A 23,044-nucleotide genomic window follows, 5' to 3' on the forward strand; every position below is an offset into this window, starting at 1 on the left:
TACCCCCTGTGAACATTTTTTTGATTCAAGTACCCCCTAATCAGAGCAAAGCATTTTTGGTTGAAAAAAAAAAGATAAAGAAGTAAAATACAACACTTTGTCATCAGTTTCTGCTTCATTCAATTGTATAACAGTGCAAAATATTGCTCATTTGTAGTGGTCTTTCTTGAACTATTTGGAAAAAAAGATATAAAAATAACTAAAAACTTGTTGAAAAATAAACAAGTGATTAAATTATAAATAAAGATTTCTACACATACTGCGATGAGGTGGCGACTTGTCCAGGGTGTACACCGCCTTCCGCCCGATTGTGGCTGAGATAGGCACCAGTGCCCCCTGCGACCCCAAAGGCAATAAGCGGTAGAAAATGAATGGGTGGACAGCTGTAGATATACTCCTCCCCTCTTAACCACGCCCCCAAAAACGCCCCTCGCCCAACCACCGACCATGCTCCCCACCCCCCACCTCCCGAAATTGGAGGTCTCAAGGTTGGCAAGTATGCTGGAAACGCTCTGTGGAAACGCTCCCCACCCACACCGTTTGGTGCCAGGTCTGAGCTGCTGTGACTTAGATTACCCTAGTAACTAATTAGATTACCATAGTGACTAATTAGATTACCATAGTAAGCAGTATATCATGCAAAAGCGCAGATTCTAACCATTGAAATACTTTGTATAGTTCAAGACTTACCGTCACTTGAAAATATCACAGCACCTCATAATGGCAGCTACACTTTCCATCTTAAAGATCTAAAACAATTATTTGGTCTTAACGGGCCGCATGTGGCCCCCGGGCCTTAATTTGCGTGGTATATGAATGTTGAATGTCATTCCAGTAAAATAAACCTTGCATTATTTTAGGGGATTCATTTGAAACGGCATATGTGTTTACTTGTACTCACAAGTAAATCGCCGCTTTGCCAGAAGCTTCTCCGTGGTCCCGTTGAGCATGAGGATTTGGAGGGCGTATTCCTGACTGGGGTCCAGTCCTGCCACGGTCGCCCGGCCCCGCGTGGTGGTCAACATGAGCTCCGGCTGTGGCACGTCTGCAAAAAAAAAAAAAAAATTCACGATTTGGAGATTTTACGTGCAAAAGCTCTTAATATTATGACTGGACAAAATGTCACAGGAATGGGTCATACTGTAATAAAACAACTGGAAAAAGATGACAATTATTATTATTGTTATTATTATGTATTTGTGACAGTTATATACAAACCTCGTTTCCATATGAGTTGGGAAATTATGTTAGATGTAAATATAAACGGAATACAATGATTTCCAAATAATTTTCAACCCATATTCAGTTGAATATGGTACAAAGACAACATATTTGATGTTCAAACTGATAAACATTTTTTTTGTTGCAAATAATCATTAACTTTTGAATTTGATGCCAGCAACACGTGACAAAGATGTTGGGAAAAGTGGCAATAAATACTGATCAAGTTGAGGAATGCTCATCACACACTTATTTGGAACATCCCACAGGTGTGCAGGCTAATTAGGAACAGGTGGGTGCCATGATTGGGTATAAAAACAGCTTTCCAAAAAATGCTCAGTCTTTCACAAGAAAGGATGGGGCGAGGTACACCCCTTTGTCCACAACTGCGTGAGCAAATAGTCAAACAGTTTAAGAACAACGTTTCTCAAAGTGCAATTGCAAGAAATTTAGGGATTTCAACATCTACGCTCCATAATTTCTTCAAAAGGTTCAGAGAATCTGGAGAAATCACTCCACGTAAGCGGCATGGCCGGAAACTAACATTGAATGACCGTGACCTTCGATCCCTCAGACGGCATTGTATCAAAAACCGACATCAATCTCTAAAGGATATCACCACATGGGCTCAAGAACACTTCAGAAAACCACTGTCACTAAATACAGTTGGTCGCTACATCTGTATGTGCAAGTTAAAGCTCTACTATGCAAAGCGAAAGCCATTTATCAACAACATCCAGAAACGCCGCCGGCTTCTCTGGGCCCGACATGGGGGCGGCATGGCGTAGTGGGTTTTGGGGCGGCATGGCGTAGTGGGTAGAGCGGCCGTGCCAGAAACCTGAGGGTTGCAGGTTCGCTTCCCACCTATGGACATCAAAGTCGCTGCCGTTGTGTCCTTGGGCATGACACTTCACCCTTTGCCCCCGGTGCCGCTCACACCGGTGAATGAATGATGAATGAATGATTGGTGGTGGTCGGAGGGGCCGTAGGCGCAAACTGGCAGCCACGCTTCCGTCAGTCTACCCCAGGGCAGCTGTGGCTACAGATGTAGCTTACCACCACCAGGTGTGAATGAATGATGGATTCCCACTTCTCTGTGAGCGCTTTGAGTATATAACAATGGAAAAGCGCGATATAAATCTAATCCATTATTATTATTATTATCATCTAAAATGAACTGATGCAAAGTGGAAAAGTGTTCTGTGGTCTGACAAGTCCACCTTTCAAATTGTTTTTGGAAATATTCGACATCATGTTATCCGGACCAAGGGGAACCGAGCCATCCAGACTGTTATTGACGCAAAGTTCAAAAGCCAGCATCTGTGATGGTATGGGGGTGCATTAGTGTCCAAGGCATGGATAACTTACACATCTGTTAAGGCACCATTAATGCTGAAAGGTACATACAGGTTTTGGAACAACATATAATGCCATCCAAGCACCGTCTTTTTCATGGACGCCGCTGCTTATTTTAGCAAGACAATGCCAAGCCACATTCAGCACGTGTTACAACAGCGTGGCTTCATAAAAAAAGAGTGCGGGTACTTTCCAGTCCAGACCTGTCTCCCATCGAAAATGTGTGGTGCATTATGAAGCGTAAAATACGACAGCGGAAACCCCGGACTGTTGAACGACTGAAGCTCTTCATAAAACAAGAATGGGAAAGAATTCCACTTTCAAGGCTTCAACCATTAGTTTCCTCAGTTCCCAAACATTTATTGAGTGTTGTTAATAGAAAAGGTGATGTAACACAGTGGTGCACATGCCCTTTCCCAACTACTTTGGCACGTGTTGCAGCCATGAAATTCTAAGTTAATTATTATTTGCAAAGAAAAAAAAAGGTTATTAGTTTGAACATCAAAGATATTGTCTTTGTAGTGCATTCAATTGAATATGGGTTGAAAATGATTTGCAAATCATTGTATTCCGTTTATATTTACATCTAGCACAATTTCCCAACTCATATGGAAACAGGGTTTGTATTTGTAACAGTTATATCGTAGTCTTTACCAATGCACAGCTGCATATTTCCCCACTCGAGTTGCCAACAACTGATAATAAATAGAAAAGAGTAGAATAGAATAGAGTTAAATTTGTCATTATTACAGTAAACAGGTTCAAACAACAACTAAATTGGAGCAGATCCCCAAAGGTGCATACAAAATAATGTAGTAATATAAATAGTAAAAAAAAATATATGTATGTAAAAAACAACATATGTATTGGGACGGCGTTGCGCAGTGGTAGAGTGGTCGTGCGCAACCCGAGGGTCCCTGGTTCAATCCCCACCTAGTACCAACCTCGCCACGTCCGTTGTGTCCTGAGCAAGACACTTCACCCTTGCTCCTGATGGGTGCTGGTTAACGCCTTGCATGGCAGCTCCCTCCATCAGTGTGTGAATGTGTGTGTGAATGTGCAAATGTGGAAGTAGTGTCAAAGCGCTTTGAGTACCTTGAAGGTAGAAAAGCGCTATACAAGTACAACCCATTTATCATCTATATATGTGTATATATCCACACACATGCATATATCCATACATATGCATTTATATTTATACACACATATAACATTATTGCACACTCAGGCCTGTTTAATGCTACTATGGCTCTTGAGTAAAAACTGTTTTTTAATTTATTTTTGCCCGCTTTTAGCACCCTGTTGCGTCTGCCTGAGGGTAGCAGTTCTAGGTGGCAGAGCCCAGGGTGGAATGGGTCTTTCAGGATGCTCTGTGCTTTCCTGAGACAGCGGGAGCTGTACAGGTCAGCCAGGGAAGGGGAAGGGGAGGGGGCATCTGACCTCGGGATCTTTCTGTGTGGAGTTTGCATGTTCTCCCCGTGAATGCGTGGGTTCCCTCCGGGTACTCCGGCTTCCTCCCACTTCCAAAGACATGCACCTGGGGATAAGTTGATTGGCAACACTAAATTGGCCCTAGTGTGTGAATGTGAGTGTGAATGTTGTCTGTCTATCTGTGTTGGCCCTGCGATGAGGTGGCGACTTGTCCAGTGTGTACCCCGCCTTCCGCCCGATTGTAGCTGAGATAGGGGCCAGCGCCCCCCGCGACTCCGAAAGGGAATAAGCGGTAGAAAATGGATGGATGGATATATAGGTGTGGGAAAAATCACAAGACTACTTCATCTCTACAGAACTGTTTCATGAGGGGTTCCCTCAATCTTTAGGAGATTTTCCTGATATATATATATATATATATATATATATATATATATATATATATATATATATGTGTATGTATATATATATATATATATATATATATATATATATATATATATATATATATATATATATATATATATATATATAAATATATATATATATATATATATACATATATATATATGAGGGAACCCCTCATGAAACAGTTCTGTAGAGATGAAGTAGTCTTGTGATTTTTCCCACGCCTACATATAGCGCTCTACCACGGTATCAAGCACTATTCTCTGGATAATCCAATCAAGAGCTATATATATATATATATATACATATATAAATAAATATATATATATATATATATATACATATATATATATACATATACATATATATATATATATATATACATATATATATATATATATATACATATACATATATATATATACACATATATATATATACATATACATATATATATATATATACACATATATATATATACATATACATATATATATATACATATACATATATATGTATGTATATATATATATATATATATATATATATATATATATATATATATATATATATATATATATATATATATATATACAAAAAAAGAAGTCCATGGATCTGACCTGAGATGGGTCTTACTCGGACTTTGTAGGCCTGAACGGGACTGTCGGCCTCCTTCCATTTCATCTGCAGTCTGTCTTCAGACAGCACCGACAGCTTCAGACGACCTGGACCCAGACATAAAGAAGATGGTGCTGCAAGTGGGGTTAAGCAACAAAAATAAACTCCAGAAGCTTTTCTCCGCCTCAAATCCATGTCTTTGTTTCTACATGGAACAAATGTATGGAATGTTGTCCAGTTTACATCTGCTGTGACAACTAGAAACACACGCGCCTACACGAGGGGGCAGTGAAGCGTACCCAAATGTAAAAAATCTTTTGCACAATCAGTTTTTTCATAAAAAAGCCATGAGGGAATGGAACGACCTCACAACAAACTTGAAAAGTCTAACAGATTACTCTTCATTCACAATTGAAGTTAAAAAGTGGCTTTGGAGCAATCAAAGCTGCTCACACGGTCAATAAGGTGGGCACTATTTTTGACAGATCAACTTAATGTCTATTAAATTTATACATGACAGCATTTTTGTTGTAAATTGTAAGGTGTGCGTGTTAAAATCATGGTTGTTTTTACAAATGATGACAGATGTGAACAAGAGCATGTATTGTCTTTGTGTGATGATGTAAATGAGGTGTGGTTGTATTGTATATTAAGTATGTGTCCATTAAAGGGCATTTTATGACTTTTCTTAATTTGATTACATGCTATGGTATGATTTTATTGTCATAATTTTATTGCATGATTTTTGTATCCCTTTATTTTAGGTAGCCAGGAACTGCAGATGGAAATGAACTATTTAGCTATAATCTGGTACAGAACATATCTGTGTTTGAGCTTAATGTTTCTGTGCATTGTCCCTTCAAATAAAGTGTAAACTAAACTAAACTACATTTGCATGATTTCCGAGCAGGACTTTCCCCAACAAGCAGCATCTTTCATCTCGCTGCTTTCCCCGCCCCGACGCCACAGCTGCCTTCCATCCGTCAAAGCACGCCCTGTCCTCCCGTCCCCTCAAGACACAGGAAGAGGATGCTCGCCGGGTCCGGGAGGTCAAAGGGCACGACAGAGTTCCTGTGTGCCCGTGTTTTGTGTGTAACATGTGGACGGGTCATGGATGGAGCATGGCGGGACAAAGAAGAACAGGGAAGAGTCAGCATGTACTTGGTGCTTCTGTGGATACTATACCATAGACACTCTATCACAAATACTACATGTAGATACCACAGTATATACCATACCACAGATACCAGTGTTTCCCCCAGAATATGTGTTACTTAAGGTGGTGTCTCGCCCGGGACAGGAAGACGGACGGGGAACAGACTGTGGTGAAGTAGGCCGGCTTCGTCGCGTGAAGAAGCCGACAATTTCTGGTTGTGTTTTCCGCTCCGTAAACTCAATATTTTTTTACGTAAAGTAAAAACAAAACACAAAACAGTCCTAGTTACCTGAGATACTAAGATTGTTGTGTGGGTGGGACAATGCTGGGTGCTGCAGCAGAGACGTACCGACGGAGGCAGAGGCAGTACGAAGCGTAGCTGCTTGTTAAAACTTTAGTTTAGCGCCAAATGATAATAAAAATATATTTAATAAAGCCAAATACAAATTAGGCAACAATAGAAGTATCCTACACTTCTCTTTTGTAAAGTAAATCTGAACAGCCGATATGGGCATCTACATCAACTAGTGATGGAGCTCTTAACTCAAAACACTTGTAACTGAAATCAATGCCCCTCATTGATATGAACTGTAATCAATTTAATTGGCCTGAATGCAGTTGAGATAGGCTCCGGCAACCCCCCACGACCCCGAAATGGACAAGCGGTAGGAAATGGATGGATGGATGGTGCTTGGCCTCCCCAAAAAAAGCACCATTTTAACATGTATTTTAAAAAGAAAAACAAACTTTTGATATAAGACATTTTATACAAAAACAATACAAAAGAATGTACTACTAACGACTACAGTAGTTTTATGGAGCGCGGACTTCTACGGTATCTCCTTCCAGCTGCTTCGCCGTCAAACACACCATCCGCAGCAGCTTTTCCATATTTTTATGGATTAATGTCAGCCGTTTAGATGTCATTTTAACGTCCTTGGCTGGCGTTATCGACTCATTCTGCTTCAGTATGGTGCAGACGAGCAGTGATATGCTCAAACTGCTCAGGTTTTTGAGGATTTTTTTCCTTAATTCAATGGCGCGGACTTCTACTGTATCTTCTTCCAGCTGCTTCGCCGTCAAACACACCATCCGCAGCAGCTTTTCCATATTTTTATGGATAAATGTCAGCCGTTTAGATATCATTTTAACGTCCTTGGCTGGCGTTATCGACTCATTCTGCTTCAGTATGGTGCAGACGAGCAGTGATATGCTCAAACTGCTCAGGTTTTTGATGATTTCTTTCCTTAATTCAGTGGCGCGGACTTCTACTGTATCTTCTTCCAGCTGCTTCGCCGTCAAACACACAATCCGCAGCAGCTTTTCCATATTTTTATGGATAAATGTCAGCCGTTTAGATATCATTTTAACATCCTTGGCTGGCGTTATCGACTCATTCTGCTTCAGTATGGTGCAGACGAGCAGTGATATGCTCAAACTGCTCAGGTTTTTGATGATTTTTTTCCTTAATTCAATGGCGCGGACTTCTACTGTATCTTCTTCCAGCTGCTTCGCCGTCAAACACACCATCCGCAGCAGCTTTTCCATATTTTTATGGATAAATGTCAGCCGTTTGGATATCATTTTAACGTCCTTGGCTGGCGTTATCGACTCATTCTGCTTCAGTATGGTGCAGACGAGCAGTGATATGCTCAAACTGCTCAGGTTTTTGATGATTTCTTTCCTTAATTCAGTGGCGCGGACTTCTACTGTATCTTCTTCCAGCTGCTTCGCCGTCAAACACACAATCCGCAGCAGCTTTTCCATATTTTTATGGATAAATGTCAGCCGTTTAGATATCATTTTAACATCCTTGGCTGGCGTTGTCGACTCATTCTGCTTCAGTATGGCACAGACAAACTGCTCAGGTTTTTGATGATTTATTTCCTTAATTCAATGGCGTGGACTTCTACTGTATCTCTTTCCAGCTGCTTCTCCGTCAAACACACCATCCGCAGCAGCTTTTCCATATTTTTATGGATAAATGTCAGCCATTCGGATATAATTTTAAAGGCCGACTGAAGCCCACTACTACCGACCACGCAGTCTGATAGTTTATATATCAATGATGAAATATTAACATTGCAACACATGCCAATACGGCTTTTTTAGTTTACTAAATTGCAATTTTAAATTTACCACTAAGTGTTGTGTTGAAAACGTCGCGGTATGATGACGCGTGCGTTTGACGTCTCGGGTTGTAGTGGACATTATTTTCCAGCCCGATCCCAGCTATAAGTAGTCTGCTTTAATCGCATAATTACACAGTATTCTGGACATCTGTGTTGCTGAATCTTTTGCATTTTGTTCAATTAATAATGGAGAAGTCAAAGTAGAAAGATGGAGGTGGGAAGCTTTTAGCCTTTAGCCACACAAACACATCCGGTGTTTCATTGTTTAAAATTCCCGAAAGTGAAGTTTTACTATGGAACAAAGCGGTCAAGCGAACATGGATCCCGACCACATGCCAACCGGCAGTTTTCGATGAAAAAATTGTGGTAATAAGTCGACTCTTACCGGAGACATCAGCGGAGCTTCTGTCCTGCTGCAGCTGCGTGACTGTCCTCTGAGACACTCGCGGTCAACACACCTGTGGCCACACTCCTACGACTTTCAGGTGCTATTTAACTCACTAAAACACTAGCAACACAATAGGCAGATAAGGGATTTTCCAGAATTATCCTATTAAATGTGTCTAATAACATCTGAATCGCTCCCACTGCAATCCCCTTTTTTTTTCTTTCTAGTCCTTCACTCTAAATTTCCTCATCCACGAATCTTTCATCCTCGCTCAAATTAACGGGGAAATTGTCGCTTTCTCGGTCCAAGTAGCTCTTGCTGCTGGAGGCTATGATTATTAACAATGTGAGGATGTGAGGAGCCCTACAACCCGTGACATCACGCGCACATCGTCTGCTACTTCCGGTAAAGGCAAGGCTTTTTTATTAGCGAACAAAAGTTGCGAACTTTATCGTCGATGTTCTCTACTAAATCCTTTCAGCAAAAATATGGCAATATCGCGAAATGATCAAGTATGACACATAGAATGGACCTGCTATCCCCGTTTAAATAAGAAAATCTCATTTCAGTAGGCTTTTAACGTCCTTGGCTGGCGTTATTGACTCATTCTGCTTCAGTATGGTGCAGAGGAGCAGTGATATGCTCAAATTGCTCAGGTTTTTGATGATTTCTTTCTTTAATTCAATGAATATCATCCACTTTTCAGCACTGTCCGTCACACTGACTTTCTTCCTTCCCATGCTTGGAAAAATAATGTTGATTTTCAGCCTTAAGTTATCATGCTAGCGAGTACGACCAGATGCTTGTCATTCAAATGTTTGCTAGGAACTTAAAGCAGAACAGACCACTCTTGTCTCAAAACACTCTTCAGTTAAGGTAATACTGTACTTTATAATACTTTTCCCCGAGCTAGATGATCCTGTCCATGCATACACCTTCCATTTCAGCTTTGTAAAAACAAGATAACATGCACGCTTCGCTACACATCTTAAAAATGAAGCCTGAAGCTCTTACAAACTGTCAGTCAGACCATAAGAATTCCTGAAAGTTAGCCTAAAATACTTCAGGAAAGCCTGAGAGTTGACCACAAATGACCTCAAAGTTCTGATCCAAGTCAGACGACTTGTCCGTCCGTCCTCGCGGCGGTGCTGAGTCAGCCCAATGACCTCGTCATGATGTCGTGTTTGACGGACTCTACCTTGGCCATGAACTTGCGCTGACAGCAGCAGGACGGCGCACAGGAGATGATGCAACATGATCCGGTGAAATGATGATGGGAGATGAGGGGACATAATGAGACCTGAAATCATACCAAAAAAAAATGTTTTACTCAATGTAGGTTGTTTACATACAATAGGTTTATCATAAATATATACTGTATACATCAGGGGTCACCAACGCGGCCTGTTCTAAAAATAGCTCAAATAGCAGCACTTACCAGTGAGCTGCCTCTATTTTTTAAATTGTATTTATTTACTAGCAAGCTGGTCTCGCTTTGCTCGACATTTTTAATTCTAAGAGAAACAACACTCAAATAGAATTTGAAAATCCAAGAAAATATTTTAAAGACTTGGTCTTCACTTGTTTAAATAAATTCATTTATTTTTGTACTTCGCTTCTTATAACTTTCAGAAAGACAATTTTAGATAAAAAATGCAACCTTAAAAATGATTTTAGGATTTTTAAACACATATACCTTTTTACCTTTTAAATTCCCTCCTCTTATTTCCTGACAATTTAAATCAATGTTCAAGTATTTTTTTTTATTGTAAAGAATAATAAATACATTTTAATTTAATTCTTCATTTTAGCTTCTGTTTTTCCGACGAAGAATATATGTGAAATATTTCTTCAAACTTATTATGATTAAAATTAAAAAATATATATACTGACAAATCTAGAAAATCTGTAGACATTAATTTGAATCTTATTTCAAAGTAATTTGAATTTCTTTTAAAATTTTTATTCTGGAAAATCTAGAAGAAATAATGATTTGTCTTTGTTAGAAATATAGCTTGGTCCAATTTGTTAAATATTCTAACAAAGTGCAGATTGGATTTTAACCTATTTAAAACATGTCATCAAAATATTAAAATTAATCTTAATCGGGAAAAAATACTAATGATGTTCCATGAATTATTTTTTTTATTTTTTTCAAAAAGATTCGAATTAGCTAGTTTTTCTCTTTATTTTTTTCGGTTGAATTTTGAATTTTAAAGAGTCAAAATTGAAGATAAACTATTTCAAAATCATATTTTCATTTTTTTCGTGTTTTCTCCTCTTTTAAACTGTTCAATTAAGTGTTTTTTCATCATTTATTCTCTTCAAAAAACCTTCCGTAAAAGGATAAAAAATGTACGACGGAATGACAGACAGAAATACCCTTTTTTTTAAATATATATATAGATGTATTTATTAAAGGTAAATTGAGCAAATTGGCTATTTCTGGCAATTTATTTAAGTGTGAATCAAACTGGTAGCCCCTCGCATTAATCAGTACCCAAGAAGTAGCTCTTGGTTTCAAAAAGGTTGGTGACCCCTGGTATATACAGTTTGGACACACCTTCTCATTCAATGTGTGTTCTTTATCTATGTATTTATGTACTTAACAAATAAGGTGAAATAACTGAAAACACGTTTTATATTCTAGTTTCTTCAAAATAGCCACCCTTTGCTCTGATTTGGCAAAGGGGCCAACAAGTGCTAAAGAAGTCTGGGAACTCCTTTAAGACTGTTGGAAAACCATTTCAGATATGGCCTTTTTTAATATCTCAATATTTTTAGGCCATGTCACGATACATGATATATATTTTGATATTTTGCCTTTGAATGAACACTTGATGCATATAATCACAGCATTATGATGATTCTATGTGTCTACATTAAAACATTCTTGTTAATACTGCATTACACAACTGAATGCCATGCATACTTGGTCAACAGCCATACAGGTCACACTGAGGGTGGTCGTATAAACAACTTTAGCACTGTTACAAATATGCGCCACACTGTGAACCCACACCAAACAAGAATGACAAACACATTTCGAGAGAACATCCGCACCGTAACACAACACAAACACAACCTAACAAAAATCCAGAATCCCTTGCAGCACTAACTGTTCTGGGACGCTACAATATACACCCCCCGCCCACCTTAACCTCCTCATGCTCTCTCAGGGGGAGCATGTCCCAAAATTCCAAGCTGCTGTTTTGCGGCATGTTAAAAAAATAATAATGTACTTTGTGACTTCAATAATAAATATGGCAGTGCCATGTTGGCATTTTTTTCCATAACTTGAGTTGATTTATTTTGGAAAACCTTGTTACATTGTTTAATGCATCCAGTGGGATATTACAACCAAATGAGGCATAATAATGTGTTAATTCCACGACTGTATATATCGGTATCGGTAATTAAGAGTTGGACAATATCGGAATATCGGCAAAAAAGCCATTATCGGACATCTCTAGTTTTCTTTACCCTTCGCGTTCATATTTCGCTGTGTTTGTTGCATTTTTGTCGCGTTTCGCTTGATTGGAAAACAGATCAATCGAGAGGGGGTGTGAGCTTCGTATGTTGTCAATATTCAGTGTTTTATTGTTCATAGTTAATATTGTAAATCACATTCTTTATTTTCATTTACATTCGGGTGTCTCATTTAGTTAAAAAAAATTAAAATTCCATAATGTTTTTAGCATTGACTCAGACATTATGAGTTTTTGATTTCTATTTTACTGTTTTAATTTATTTTACGCTTTAAAATTGTTTTTAATCATATTTGTTTTTTTACATTGGTTTTATATTTATTTATTTTTTGTTTTTATTCAGTCATTGATGGAGCATAATATTGTTTTTTAATATTGTTTTTAACATGGCTGTGCAGCACTTTGGATATGTTATTGTTGTTTAAATGTGCGATATAAATAAAGTGGATTGGATTGGATGGGTTCCTAAAAATATATAACCCCAGACACTTAATTTGGCCCCCGGGGTTACAATAATTGCCCGGGCCTGCTTTAATTAAGTCATAATCAATATTTGTATTATTCATGTGGTTATAAAATACCCTTCATGCAGTTGATAATGTGAATAATGGATAATTTGGTATAAAAAAGAAAAGTGCTACACATGTCTGTCCTGGCTGCTCAGTAGAAATAGGGTTATGTGGTCAATAATCATAATAATCATAATAAAAATCTGTGTTTAAAAATTGTTTTTTAACCGCAAACAAATCACCATCATGACATTTATCATCCTTTTCCCGTGGGAAATAGTTCACAGCCCATTCAGACTACAGGTGCTTTGGTGCTGCTCGCCCATTAGAGAGCCTTTAGAGAGGTCATGACACACACACACACACACACACACACACACGCACAGACGCACACAGACGCACACAGACGCACACACACGCACACTCTTGCAGTGCTTGAAAGCGGTGATAAAAGTAAGAAGGCAGCACATTCCCATCATCTTCTCGTGTTATTGTGCTCGTAAAGAACACCTTTGACATTTAGCATGAGGAGTAGTATGAGTTAAGTCCACATAGTTTTCACAAGTGTGTACTTGTTGTGTCTCTGCTTGGCTGTCGGGGCGAGAAAACTCACTTTATGTAATTCGGCCTGTTTAATGTTTTGCGGATGCATGAATGTAAATTGCATGCTTTTGCGTACTTACCTTATTTACTGCAAACCGTAAACAAAGCAAAATTACAATTCTGTAAGCTAACTTGAATCCAAACAAAATAAAATACAACATTATAGAAGACACTAGCATCATATTTTAAATTGCATGACTTCATGTGAGGACTTGTAGATCATTTTTTAAATAAGCAGTGTGTATAAATGAGCTTCTTGTCGTCAGCTAATAACATAATGTGGCGTTGCTTGTGTTGTAATTACATTAAACAATTTGAGCACATTCATATAATTGCAAACGAGCGAACATTTATCTACCAAAGGCATCTGATCGATCACGTACCGTCAGGTGAATTCCGAATTATGTATATATGTATATATGTGTGCGGAGGGTGCTTACAGACATCAGTCGTTTACCAAGCAAAGGTAATACGCAAGGACATTAACACATCCGACACGTACGAAGGATTAACCGAAGGAGCGTTCAAAACAAGATGGAATAATCACAACGCCTCCTTTAGAAACCAGACTTTGCGGAATTCTACAGAACTCAGCAAACACATTTGGAACTTCAAAGACAATAATGTTGAATATTCAATAACATGGCAAATTCTTGCATCCAGCACACCGTACAACAGTGGTAATAAAAGATGCAACCTATGCTTAAAAGAGAAACTGTTTATTATATATCATCCAGATCTATCATCCCTCAACAAGCGCAGTGAAATCATTTCAACATGCCGCCACAGACGGAAACACCTCCTAGGTAACACATGAGCCAATCACCACACCCTACGCCTGCCTGTACCCACCCACTCTGTGCCCTATATAAACCATTGTATGTGAATGCTTCCATTAAAATCTCCTGATGATTGAGGCAACCCCTCATGAAACAGTTTTGTAGAGATGAAGTAGTCTTGTGATTTTTCCCACACCTACATATATGTGTATATATGTGTATATATATATATATAAATATACTTATATATATATATATATATACACACACACATATAAATATATATATATATATATATATATATACACACACACACACACACACACACATATATATGTATATATATATGTTAGAGATGCGCGGATAGGCAATTATATCATCCGCAACCGCATCACTAAAGTCGTCATCCAACCGCCACCCACCCGAACCAACATTTTATCAAACCCACACCCGCCCGCCACCCGCCCGTTGTTATATATCTAATATAGACGATGCAAGGCATTAGTGAGGTTAGAAAGTGTAACTCCCTCCAAATAGCACAGACACAATGGCTTTCTTGAACTGATTGATTTGAAGGCTTACTTTCCCTTCAAATTCACCGTGAAAACTGTAATAAATAAAGCACGTTACAAACGTAAAAATAATAACATGCACAGCATGTGGATCAAACATTTTACCAAGTAAAATACCAACAAATGACAAACAAATACCTCGTTGGCCATACCCGGAAGTAGCTTCCTTACATCCGTTGACAGACCAAACGAAACACTTCAAAATAAAAGTATGCCCACATACTGTTTCAAAGAGTGCTGCTCGTTTTTCGTATGTGGGTAACAACATTTAACTCTTTATAAATGGTTGATTTCTATAGGCTAGTAAGGTAAACTGTTGTACCTGACAAGTTTGGGCTACCTTGCTTCTGCAGCATTCATCAGAGGTGTCACGTGATGTTAGTGTGACGTTGTCTGTGACGTGTTATATGGATTGTACCATCAAGAGTTGTCAGTTGTGTATATAAATATATATATATATATATATATATATATATATATATATATATATATATATATATATATGTATATATATATATATATATATACTAGGGGTGTGGGGAAAAATCGATTCGAATATGAATCACGATTCTCACGGTGTGCGATTCTAATTTTTTTTTTTATCAGTACAACAAAACAATACACAGGAATACCATAACAATGCAATCCAATTCCAAAACCAAACCTGACCCAGCAACACTCAGAACTGCAATAAACAGAGCAATTGAGGAGACACAAACACGACACAGAACAAACCAAAAGTAGTGAAACAAAAATGAATATTATCAACAACAGTATCAATATTAGTTATAATTTCAGCATAGCTTTGATTAAAAATCCCTCACTGACATTATCATTAGACATTTATAAAAATATAAAAAAGAACAATACTGTCACAGTGGCTTACCCTTACATCGCATCTCATAAGCTTGACAACACACTGTGTCCAATATGTTCACAAAGATAAAATAAGTCATATTTTTGGTTCCTTTAATAGTTAAAACAAATTTACATTATTGCAATCAGTTGCAATAATTAGTCCTTTACAATTATAAAAGCTTTTTAAAAAAAAATCTACTACTCTGCTAGCATGTCAGCAGACTGGGGTAGACCCTGCTGAAATCCTATGTATTGAATGAATACAGAATCGTTTAGAATCCGAAAAATATCATTTTCGAATCGAGAATCGCGTTGAATCGAAAAAAAAATTGATTTATAGTCGAATCGCGAACTCAAGAATCGATATTGACTCGAATCATGGGGCACCCAAATATTTTCAGCCCTAATACACACATATATATATATATATATATATATATATATATATATATATATATATATATATATATATATATATATATATGGGGGGTCCCCACATCAGCTGTCCTCCCCAAGGTTTATCAATGTAGCCCATTGGGTTGAGTTTTTCCTTGCCCAGATGTATACTTGCCAACCCTCCTGAATTTCCCGGGAGACTCCCGAATTTCAGTGCCCCTCCCGAAAATCTCCCGGGGCAACTATTCTCCCGATTTCCCCCCCGACAACAATATTTGGGGCGTGTCTTAAAGGCACTGCCTTTAGCGTCCTCTCTCACCTGAAAGGGGGAGACTATTATTTATGTCTCTGTTATCCATAGGTTGATCTATAACCCATAAAGTAGGCAGGCACGGAGCTATTTCTCAGCGTGTGTTTATTCCAGCCGGCACGTTAATAATACACTGACACACAACATCTGGATTCCCATCATGCAATGCTTCAAAACTACGGCAAGTACTAATGTCCAAAAACATGATAGAGACGAAGCAGAACAACGAAGAAGAGACATTGCGACAACGAGTAAGAAGAAGAAGCAAACCTGCAAGTTCCAAAATGATCGGAAAAAAAATATTTCAGTTTATCCAGGACAGCTCGAAGGGGAAGGGGTGTGCTGCCTGCAAATTTTGTAGATCAGACTTCTCCATTGAACACGGTGGAGGAACGGATATACTCATTCATATATACTTGAAAATACAAACACCGTTTCCATATGAGTTGGGAAAATGTGTTAGATGTAAATATAAACGGAATACAATGATTTGCAAATCCTTTTCAACCCATATTCAGTTGAATGCACTACAAAGACAACATATTTAATGTTCAAACTCATAATTAATAATTAACTTAGAATTTCATGGCTGCAACACGTGCCAAAGTAGTTGGGAAAGGGCATGTTCACCACTGTGTTACATCACCTTTTCTTTTAACAACACTCAATAAACGTTTGGGAACTGAGGAAACTAATTGTTGAAGCTTTGAAAGTGGAAATGTTACCCATTCTTGTTTTATGTAGAGCTTCAGTCGTTCAACAGTCCGGGGTCTCCGCTGTCGTATTTTACGCTCCATAATGCACCACACAATTTCAATAGGAGACAAGTCTGAACTGCAGGCGGGCCAGGAAAGTACCCACACTCTTTTACTACGAAGCCACGCTGTTGTAACAGGTGGTTTGGCATTGTCTTGCTGAAATAAGCAGGGGCGTCCATAATAACGTTGCTTGGATGACAACATATGTTGCTCCAAAACCTGTATGGACCTTTCAGCAATAATGGTGCCTTCACAGATGTGTAAGTTACCCATGCCTTGGGCACTAATACACCCCCATACCATCACAGATGCTGGCTGTTGAACTTTGCGCCGAGAACAATCCGAATGGTTATTTTCCTCTTTGTTCTGGAGGACACAACGTCCTCTGTTTCCAAATATAATTTGAAATGTGGACTCGTCAGACCACAGAACACTTCTCCACTTTGCATCAGTCCATCTTAGATGAGCTCGGGCCCAGCGAAGCCGGCGGCATTTCAGGGTGTTGTTGATAAATGGGTTTGGTTTGCATAGTAGAATTTTAACATGCACTTACAGATGTAGCTACCAACTGTTGTTACTGACAGTGGTTTTATGAGCCCATGTGGTGATATCCTTTACACACTGATGTCGGTTTTTGATGCAGTACAGCCTGAGGGGTCAAAGGTCCCTAATATCATCACTTACCTGCAGTGATTTCCCCAGATTCTCTGAACCTTTTGATGATTTTAGGGACCGTAGATGGTAAAATCCCTAAATTCCTTGCAATAGCTCGTTGAGAAATGTTGTTCTTAAACTGTTCGACAATTTGCTTACAAATTGGTTACCCTCGCCCCATCCTTGTTTGTGAATTACTTAGCATTTCATGGAAGCTGTTTTTATACCCAATCATGGCACCCAACTGTTCCCAATTAGCCTGCACACCTGTGGGATGTTCCAAATAAGTGTTTGATGAGCATTCTTCAACTTTATCAGTATTTATTGCCACCTTTCCCAACTTCTTTGTCATGTGTTGCTGGCATCAAATTCTAAAGTTAATGATTATTTGCAACAACAACAAAAATGTTTATCAGTTTGAACATCAGATATGTTGTCTTTGGAGTGCATTCAACTGAATATGGGTTGAAAATGATTTTCAAATCATTGTATTCCGTTTATATTTACATCTGACACAATTTCTTAACTCATATGGAAATGGGGTTTCCATATGAGTTGGAGGAAAAATAAATCATGTCCTTGCTAATAAACCAAAATAAATTGTAATGCATTCCACTAAATCATGGGTGTCAAACTCTGGCCCGCGGGCCAAATTTGGCCCGCCGTGTAATTTAATTTGGCCCTCGAGGCAATGTCAAATTAACATTACAGCCGGCCCACCGTTATTACACAGCAGCAGTGCCGCTGTAACCAGTGGCGCCGCTAGGGATTTTGGGCCCCATGAAAATAATCTTTACAGGGCCCCCAACACATAATTTCATATAAATTCATCATCATTAGGGGCCTCTCTGGGCCCCCCTCCATCATAGGCCCCTAGAATTCGTCTCCTTTAGCCCCCCTTTTTGGCGCCCCTGGCTGTAACACCGCAATTTCTCACACTTGCCAATCCTCCCGAAGTTCAGTGCCCCTCCTAAAAATCAAGCAAGCATTCTCCCGATTTTCACCCGGACAACAATATTGAGGGCGTGCCTTAAAGGCACTGCCTTTAGCATTCTCTACAACCTGTCGTCACGTCCGCATTTCCTCCATACAAACAGCGTGCAGGCCCACTCGCATAATATATGCGACTATTACACACACATAAGTGAATGCAAGCATACTTGGTCAACAGCCATACAGGTCACACTGAGGGTGGCCGTATAAACAACTTTAACACTGTTATAAATATGCGCCACACTGTGAACTCACACCAAACAAGAATGACAAACACATTTCGGGCGAACATCTGCACTGTAACTGTCACACCTGGGTGAAGTCTTGTCTGGGTTTCGTCTGGTTTCATGTTTTTTCATTTCCTGTTTTATTTTGAAATGCTGACTCTGCCTCTCGTTTCAGATCACTTGCCCTTACTCCTGTTTCACTGGTCTGACGTCCTTCCTGATTGCCTGATTGTGCCCACCTGTGTCACCCTCCCTCATGTGTATAAATGTCTCGCCCTCCTCATGTCCTGTGCCAGAGTGTTTCGTATCTTTTGTGCGTACCTACGTCTACCCAGGTCACTCCGTGTCCACCCAACCTTCCACGTCAGCCAAGTCAAGCCAGCCAAAGAGAACCCTATGGTCCCAGTCACCAAACCCCCCCCGCCGCTCGAAGCAGCAGATGGAGGCCTTCTGTACCGGGTCAAGAGACTGTTAGCGGTATGTAAAAGAGGTCGAGGAAGACAGTTTTTAGTGGATTGGGAGGGGTACGGTCCTGAAGAAAGAGAGTGGGTACCCCAATGGAACATTGATGACCCCTCCCTGATCGAGGACTTCTATAGACTCCACCCTGAGGTCCCTGGGCCGTCAGGAGTCGGCCCTAGAAGGAGGGGTTCTGTCACACCTGGGTGAAGTCTTGTCTGGGTTTCATGTTTTTTTCATTTCCTGTTTTATTTTGAAATGCTGACTCTGCCTCTCGTTTCAGATCACTTGCCCTTCCTCCTGTTTCACTGGTCTGACGTCCTTCCTGATTGCCTGATCGTGCCCACCTGTGTCACCCTCCCTCATGTGTATAAATGTCTCGCCCTCCTCATGTCCTGTGCCAGAGTGTTTCGTATCTTTTGTGAGTACCTCCAGCGTTCCATGTCCACAGTCATTGCCACGTTTTTGTACCCTTTTGATCCACGGGACTTCATTTGTTTGTAAACCTTTTTGTCAGGTAAGATTAGCTTCTTAGCATTGCCTCCGTTGGAGCGCTTTTTGTTGTATTTTGCATTTGGTATTCTTAGCACCTTTTTACCCTCCGCTGCTGGAGCGTTTTGAGTTTATTGAGATTTTTGTTAGTTTAGAGGTTAGGTAAGCTCTGTTTTGATAGCCTGTTTGGTTTCTCCCCTTTTGGACCCTTTCCCTTATCCAAATAAATATATTTTCTTAAAATCCTGCATCTGTGTTCAGAGTCCTGTTCTGGCCGTGACAGTAACATAACATAAACACAACAGAACAAATACCCAGAATCCCTTGCAGCACTAACTCTTTCGGGACGCTACAATATATTTTGATATTTACCTCAGAAGGCTGCAAATAGAAAAGAGGCATTAAATGTGTATTTAAATTTTATTTGATATGCCATTGATATTTTTTAATTATTATTATTATTATTTGAAACTCGATTTTGCATGTCACTATAAAGTTATATAAGCCTTGCTTGTTCAATATTCAATGCAAAACTTGTTTGGGTCCCTATTAAAAGGTTAATTTGTTCAACCTTGGCCCGTGGCTTTGTTCAGTTTTAAATTTTGGCCCACTCTGTATTTGAGTTTGACACCCCTGCACCAAATACTAATTGTTGAGTTATCGATTATGAATCATCAGTTTTACGTCTGGAAGTTCATGAATCAGCCGCTAGGGGCGTTGTTGTCAGCTAATAACAACTCTGGTAATAACGGTTTAAAAAAGGCCCTCAAAAAAAGTGTTAAATAGAAACTTCGTATTAATATTAATTACTCATCCCAGTGCCGTCAGTTACCATTTAAAGGTATTATGTTGCTTTTTAGTTGAATTTCAAAGAAGGCACACGTTGAAGGCAGCTAACTTTGGGTAAAGTTTAGCTAGCACGTGAAGAATGAACGACAAAAGCCCGGGAAACTTCTATAATATATATTTTAATTACACTAATTATTATGAATTAATTACACATAAAAATAAAGAATGTCGCAACTAACCGGGGTTTTTTTAATTTATTTTTAATTTTTTTGGTTGTCGGAAGCAAGGTGAGCATTGACTTACTTGGCTGCGTCACGTCCAAGCTAATCTTCCACACATTAGAAGAGAGTCAAATTAAAAAAGATTAAATTAAAAAAACATTATTCCAACAACTAGAAAATGCACAGCTTGCTGCAGCCAGCGTAGACTTTCATTAAACACATACTAACACTGCTCAAGCGAGTGTGTGCGTGTGTGAAACAGGACGCCGGCGTTAAGCCACACCTCCTGGTCACTCCTTATATGGGCGTGGCGTTACCATGGCGACCAGGACTGCAACACCTTGACTGCTCAACAGGAATGTCTTTTTGGACCAATTCTGCTCCCTTGTGGACATCTGATCATAATTGAACATGAAAAATCATCATGATTCATGATTAATTTAATAAGGTAAATTTGTGTATTTATTATAAAAGCATTTTTGGGGCCATGAATTTAAATTGGCCCTAGTGTGTGAATGTGAGTGTGAATGTTGTCTATCTGAGTTGGCCCTGCGATGAGGTGGCGACTTGTCCAGGGTGTACCCCGTCTTCCGCCCGATTGTAGCTGAGATAGGCACCACCGGCCCCCGCGACCCCAATGGATGGATGGATGGATGGATTTTTTGTGTATTTAAATTTTGTGAACTAAATGTTTTTACATCAAATTATGCAGACAATTTTAATTTCACTATATAACAAATGTATGTTGAAAAAAAATCGTTGAAAGTTAAAGTTTGTTGAAATTTAGTGTGAAATAGTGTCTTAAAAAAATCACTGTAAAAAAAATGTTGTCGCATTAAATTCACTGTAAAGAATTTCCGGGCAGAAAAATTCAATGCAAAAAAAAGTAGTTTGTAAAAAAAATTTGTGTACAAAAATTATTGCAGAAAAATTCAGTATGAAAATTTTGTATGGAAAAAATTACTGTAAAATTTAAATACTGTATTTCCTTGAATTGCCGCCGGGGCGCTAATTAATTTAAAACCTCTTCTCACTCCTGCGCTTACCAAAGGCATGCGGTAAAAGTAAGCATGCGCTAATTATTTGAAAACCTCTTCTCACTAAGGCACTTACCAAAGGTATGCAGTAAAAATTTGAGTGTGATGTAAGCTTGGACCTTAAATCCTACTCAGTAGCTCTTAATCTTCTTCCCTTTATGCGATTTCAAATTACCGGTATTGAAATCAGCCTCCTCCATTTTGAAAATGATGACAGGGGAAGTGTCACTTGTGACGTCACGAGTTTGGGGGAAGCGAGTTTGACCCGGCAGTAATTCAAGGCAGGCGCATTTTATATGCCCTGCGGCAATTCAAGTAAATACGGTATTCGCTAAAGTTAAAGTTTGTTGAAATTCAGTGTTTTAAAATTCAGTGTAAAATAGTGTCTAAAATAATCACTGTATAAAATTTACGTGCAGAAAAATAATGTTTGTTTTTAAAAACATTTGTGTATTAAAATGAGTGCATAAAAATTCTGTATGAAAAAAAAATACTGTAAATTAAACATTCACTGCGATGAGGTGGCGACTTGTCAAGGGTGTACCCCGCCTTCAGCCAGATTGTAGCTGAGATAGGCACCAGCGCCCCCTGCGACCTAAAAGATTAGATTAGACTAGATTAGATAGAATTTTATTTATTTCTTCAGGAGAGTTCCTTCAGGAAAATTTAAATTTTTCAGCACAATCCCATTCAAGATCAGACAAACATTACAGGGAGACAGAACAGGAATAAGCTGTAGAAAATGGATGGATAAAAATATTCACTAATGTTAAAATTTTGAATGGAAAAAAAAATACTGTAATATAGAAATATTCACTAAAGGTAGAGTTTGTAAAAATTCAGTGTATAAAAATTCAGTGTAAAATAGTGTCTAAAAAATCACTGTAAAAAAATTCCCATGCAGAAAAATTCACTGTAAAACAATGTAGTTTGTAAAATATTTGTGTATAAAAATTAGAGCAGAAAAATTCAGTATGAAAATTTTGTATGGAAAAAAAAGGACTGTAAAATCGAAATATTCGCAAAAGTTAAAGTTTGTTGAAATGTAGTGTATAAAAATTAAGTTTAAAATAGTGTCTACAAAATCACTGTAAAAAAAATCTGTGCAGAAAAATTCGCTGCAAAAACATTTTGTTTGTAAAAAAAATTCAGGGTATAAAAAATAGTGCAGAAAAACTCAGTATGAAAA

The 23,044-nt window shown here is 38.6% G+C and overlaps 1 protein-coding gene across 1 annotated transcript in view; it reads right to left on the reverse strand.

The window, feature by feature from the left end:
- Positions 1-21,105, reverse strand: part of LOC133554244 (collagen alpha-1(XX) chain) — a 91,654-nt gene extending 70,549 nt beyond the window's left edge. The window contains exons 1-4 of the mRNA XM_061902738.1: positions 20,901-21,105; positions 9,909-10,010; positions 5,037-5,141; positions 902-1,045 (exon numbers count right to left, since the gene is read on the reverse strand). Coding sequence (XP_061758722.1) covers positions 902-1,045; positions 5,037-5,141; positions 9,909-10,002 — 343 coding nt within the window. The 5' untranslated portion in view covers positions 10,003-10,010; positions 20,901-21,105. The remainder of the gene's footprint in view (positions 1-901; positions 1,046-5,036; positions 5,142-9,908; positions 10,011-20,900) is intronic.
- Positions 21,106-23,044: the final 1,939 nt, after the last annotated feature.

Source organism: Nerophis ophidion, linkage group LG06 (assembly GCF_033978795.1).
Source record: "Nerophis ophidion isolate RoL-2023_Sa linkage group LG06, RoL_Noph_v1.0, whole genome shotgun sequence".
NCBI classification, from domain to species: domain Eukaryota; kingdom Metazoa; phylum Chordata; class Actinopteri; order Syngnathiformes; family Syngnathidae; genus Nerophis; species Nerophis ophidion.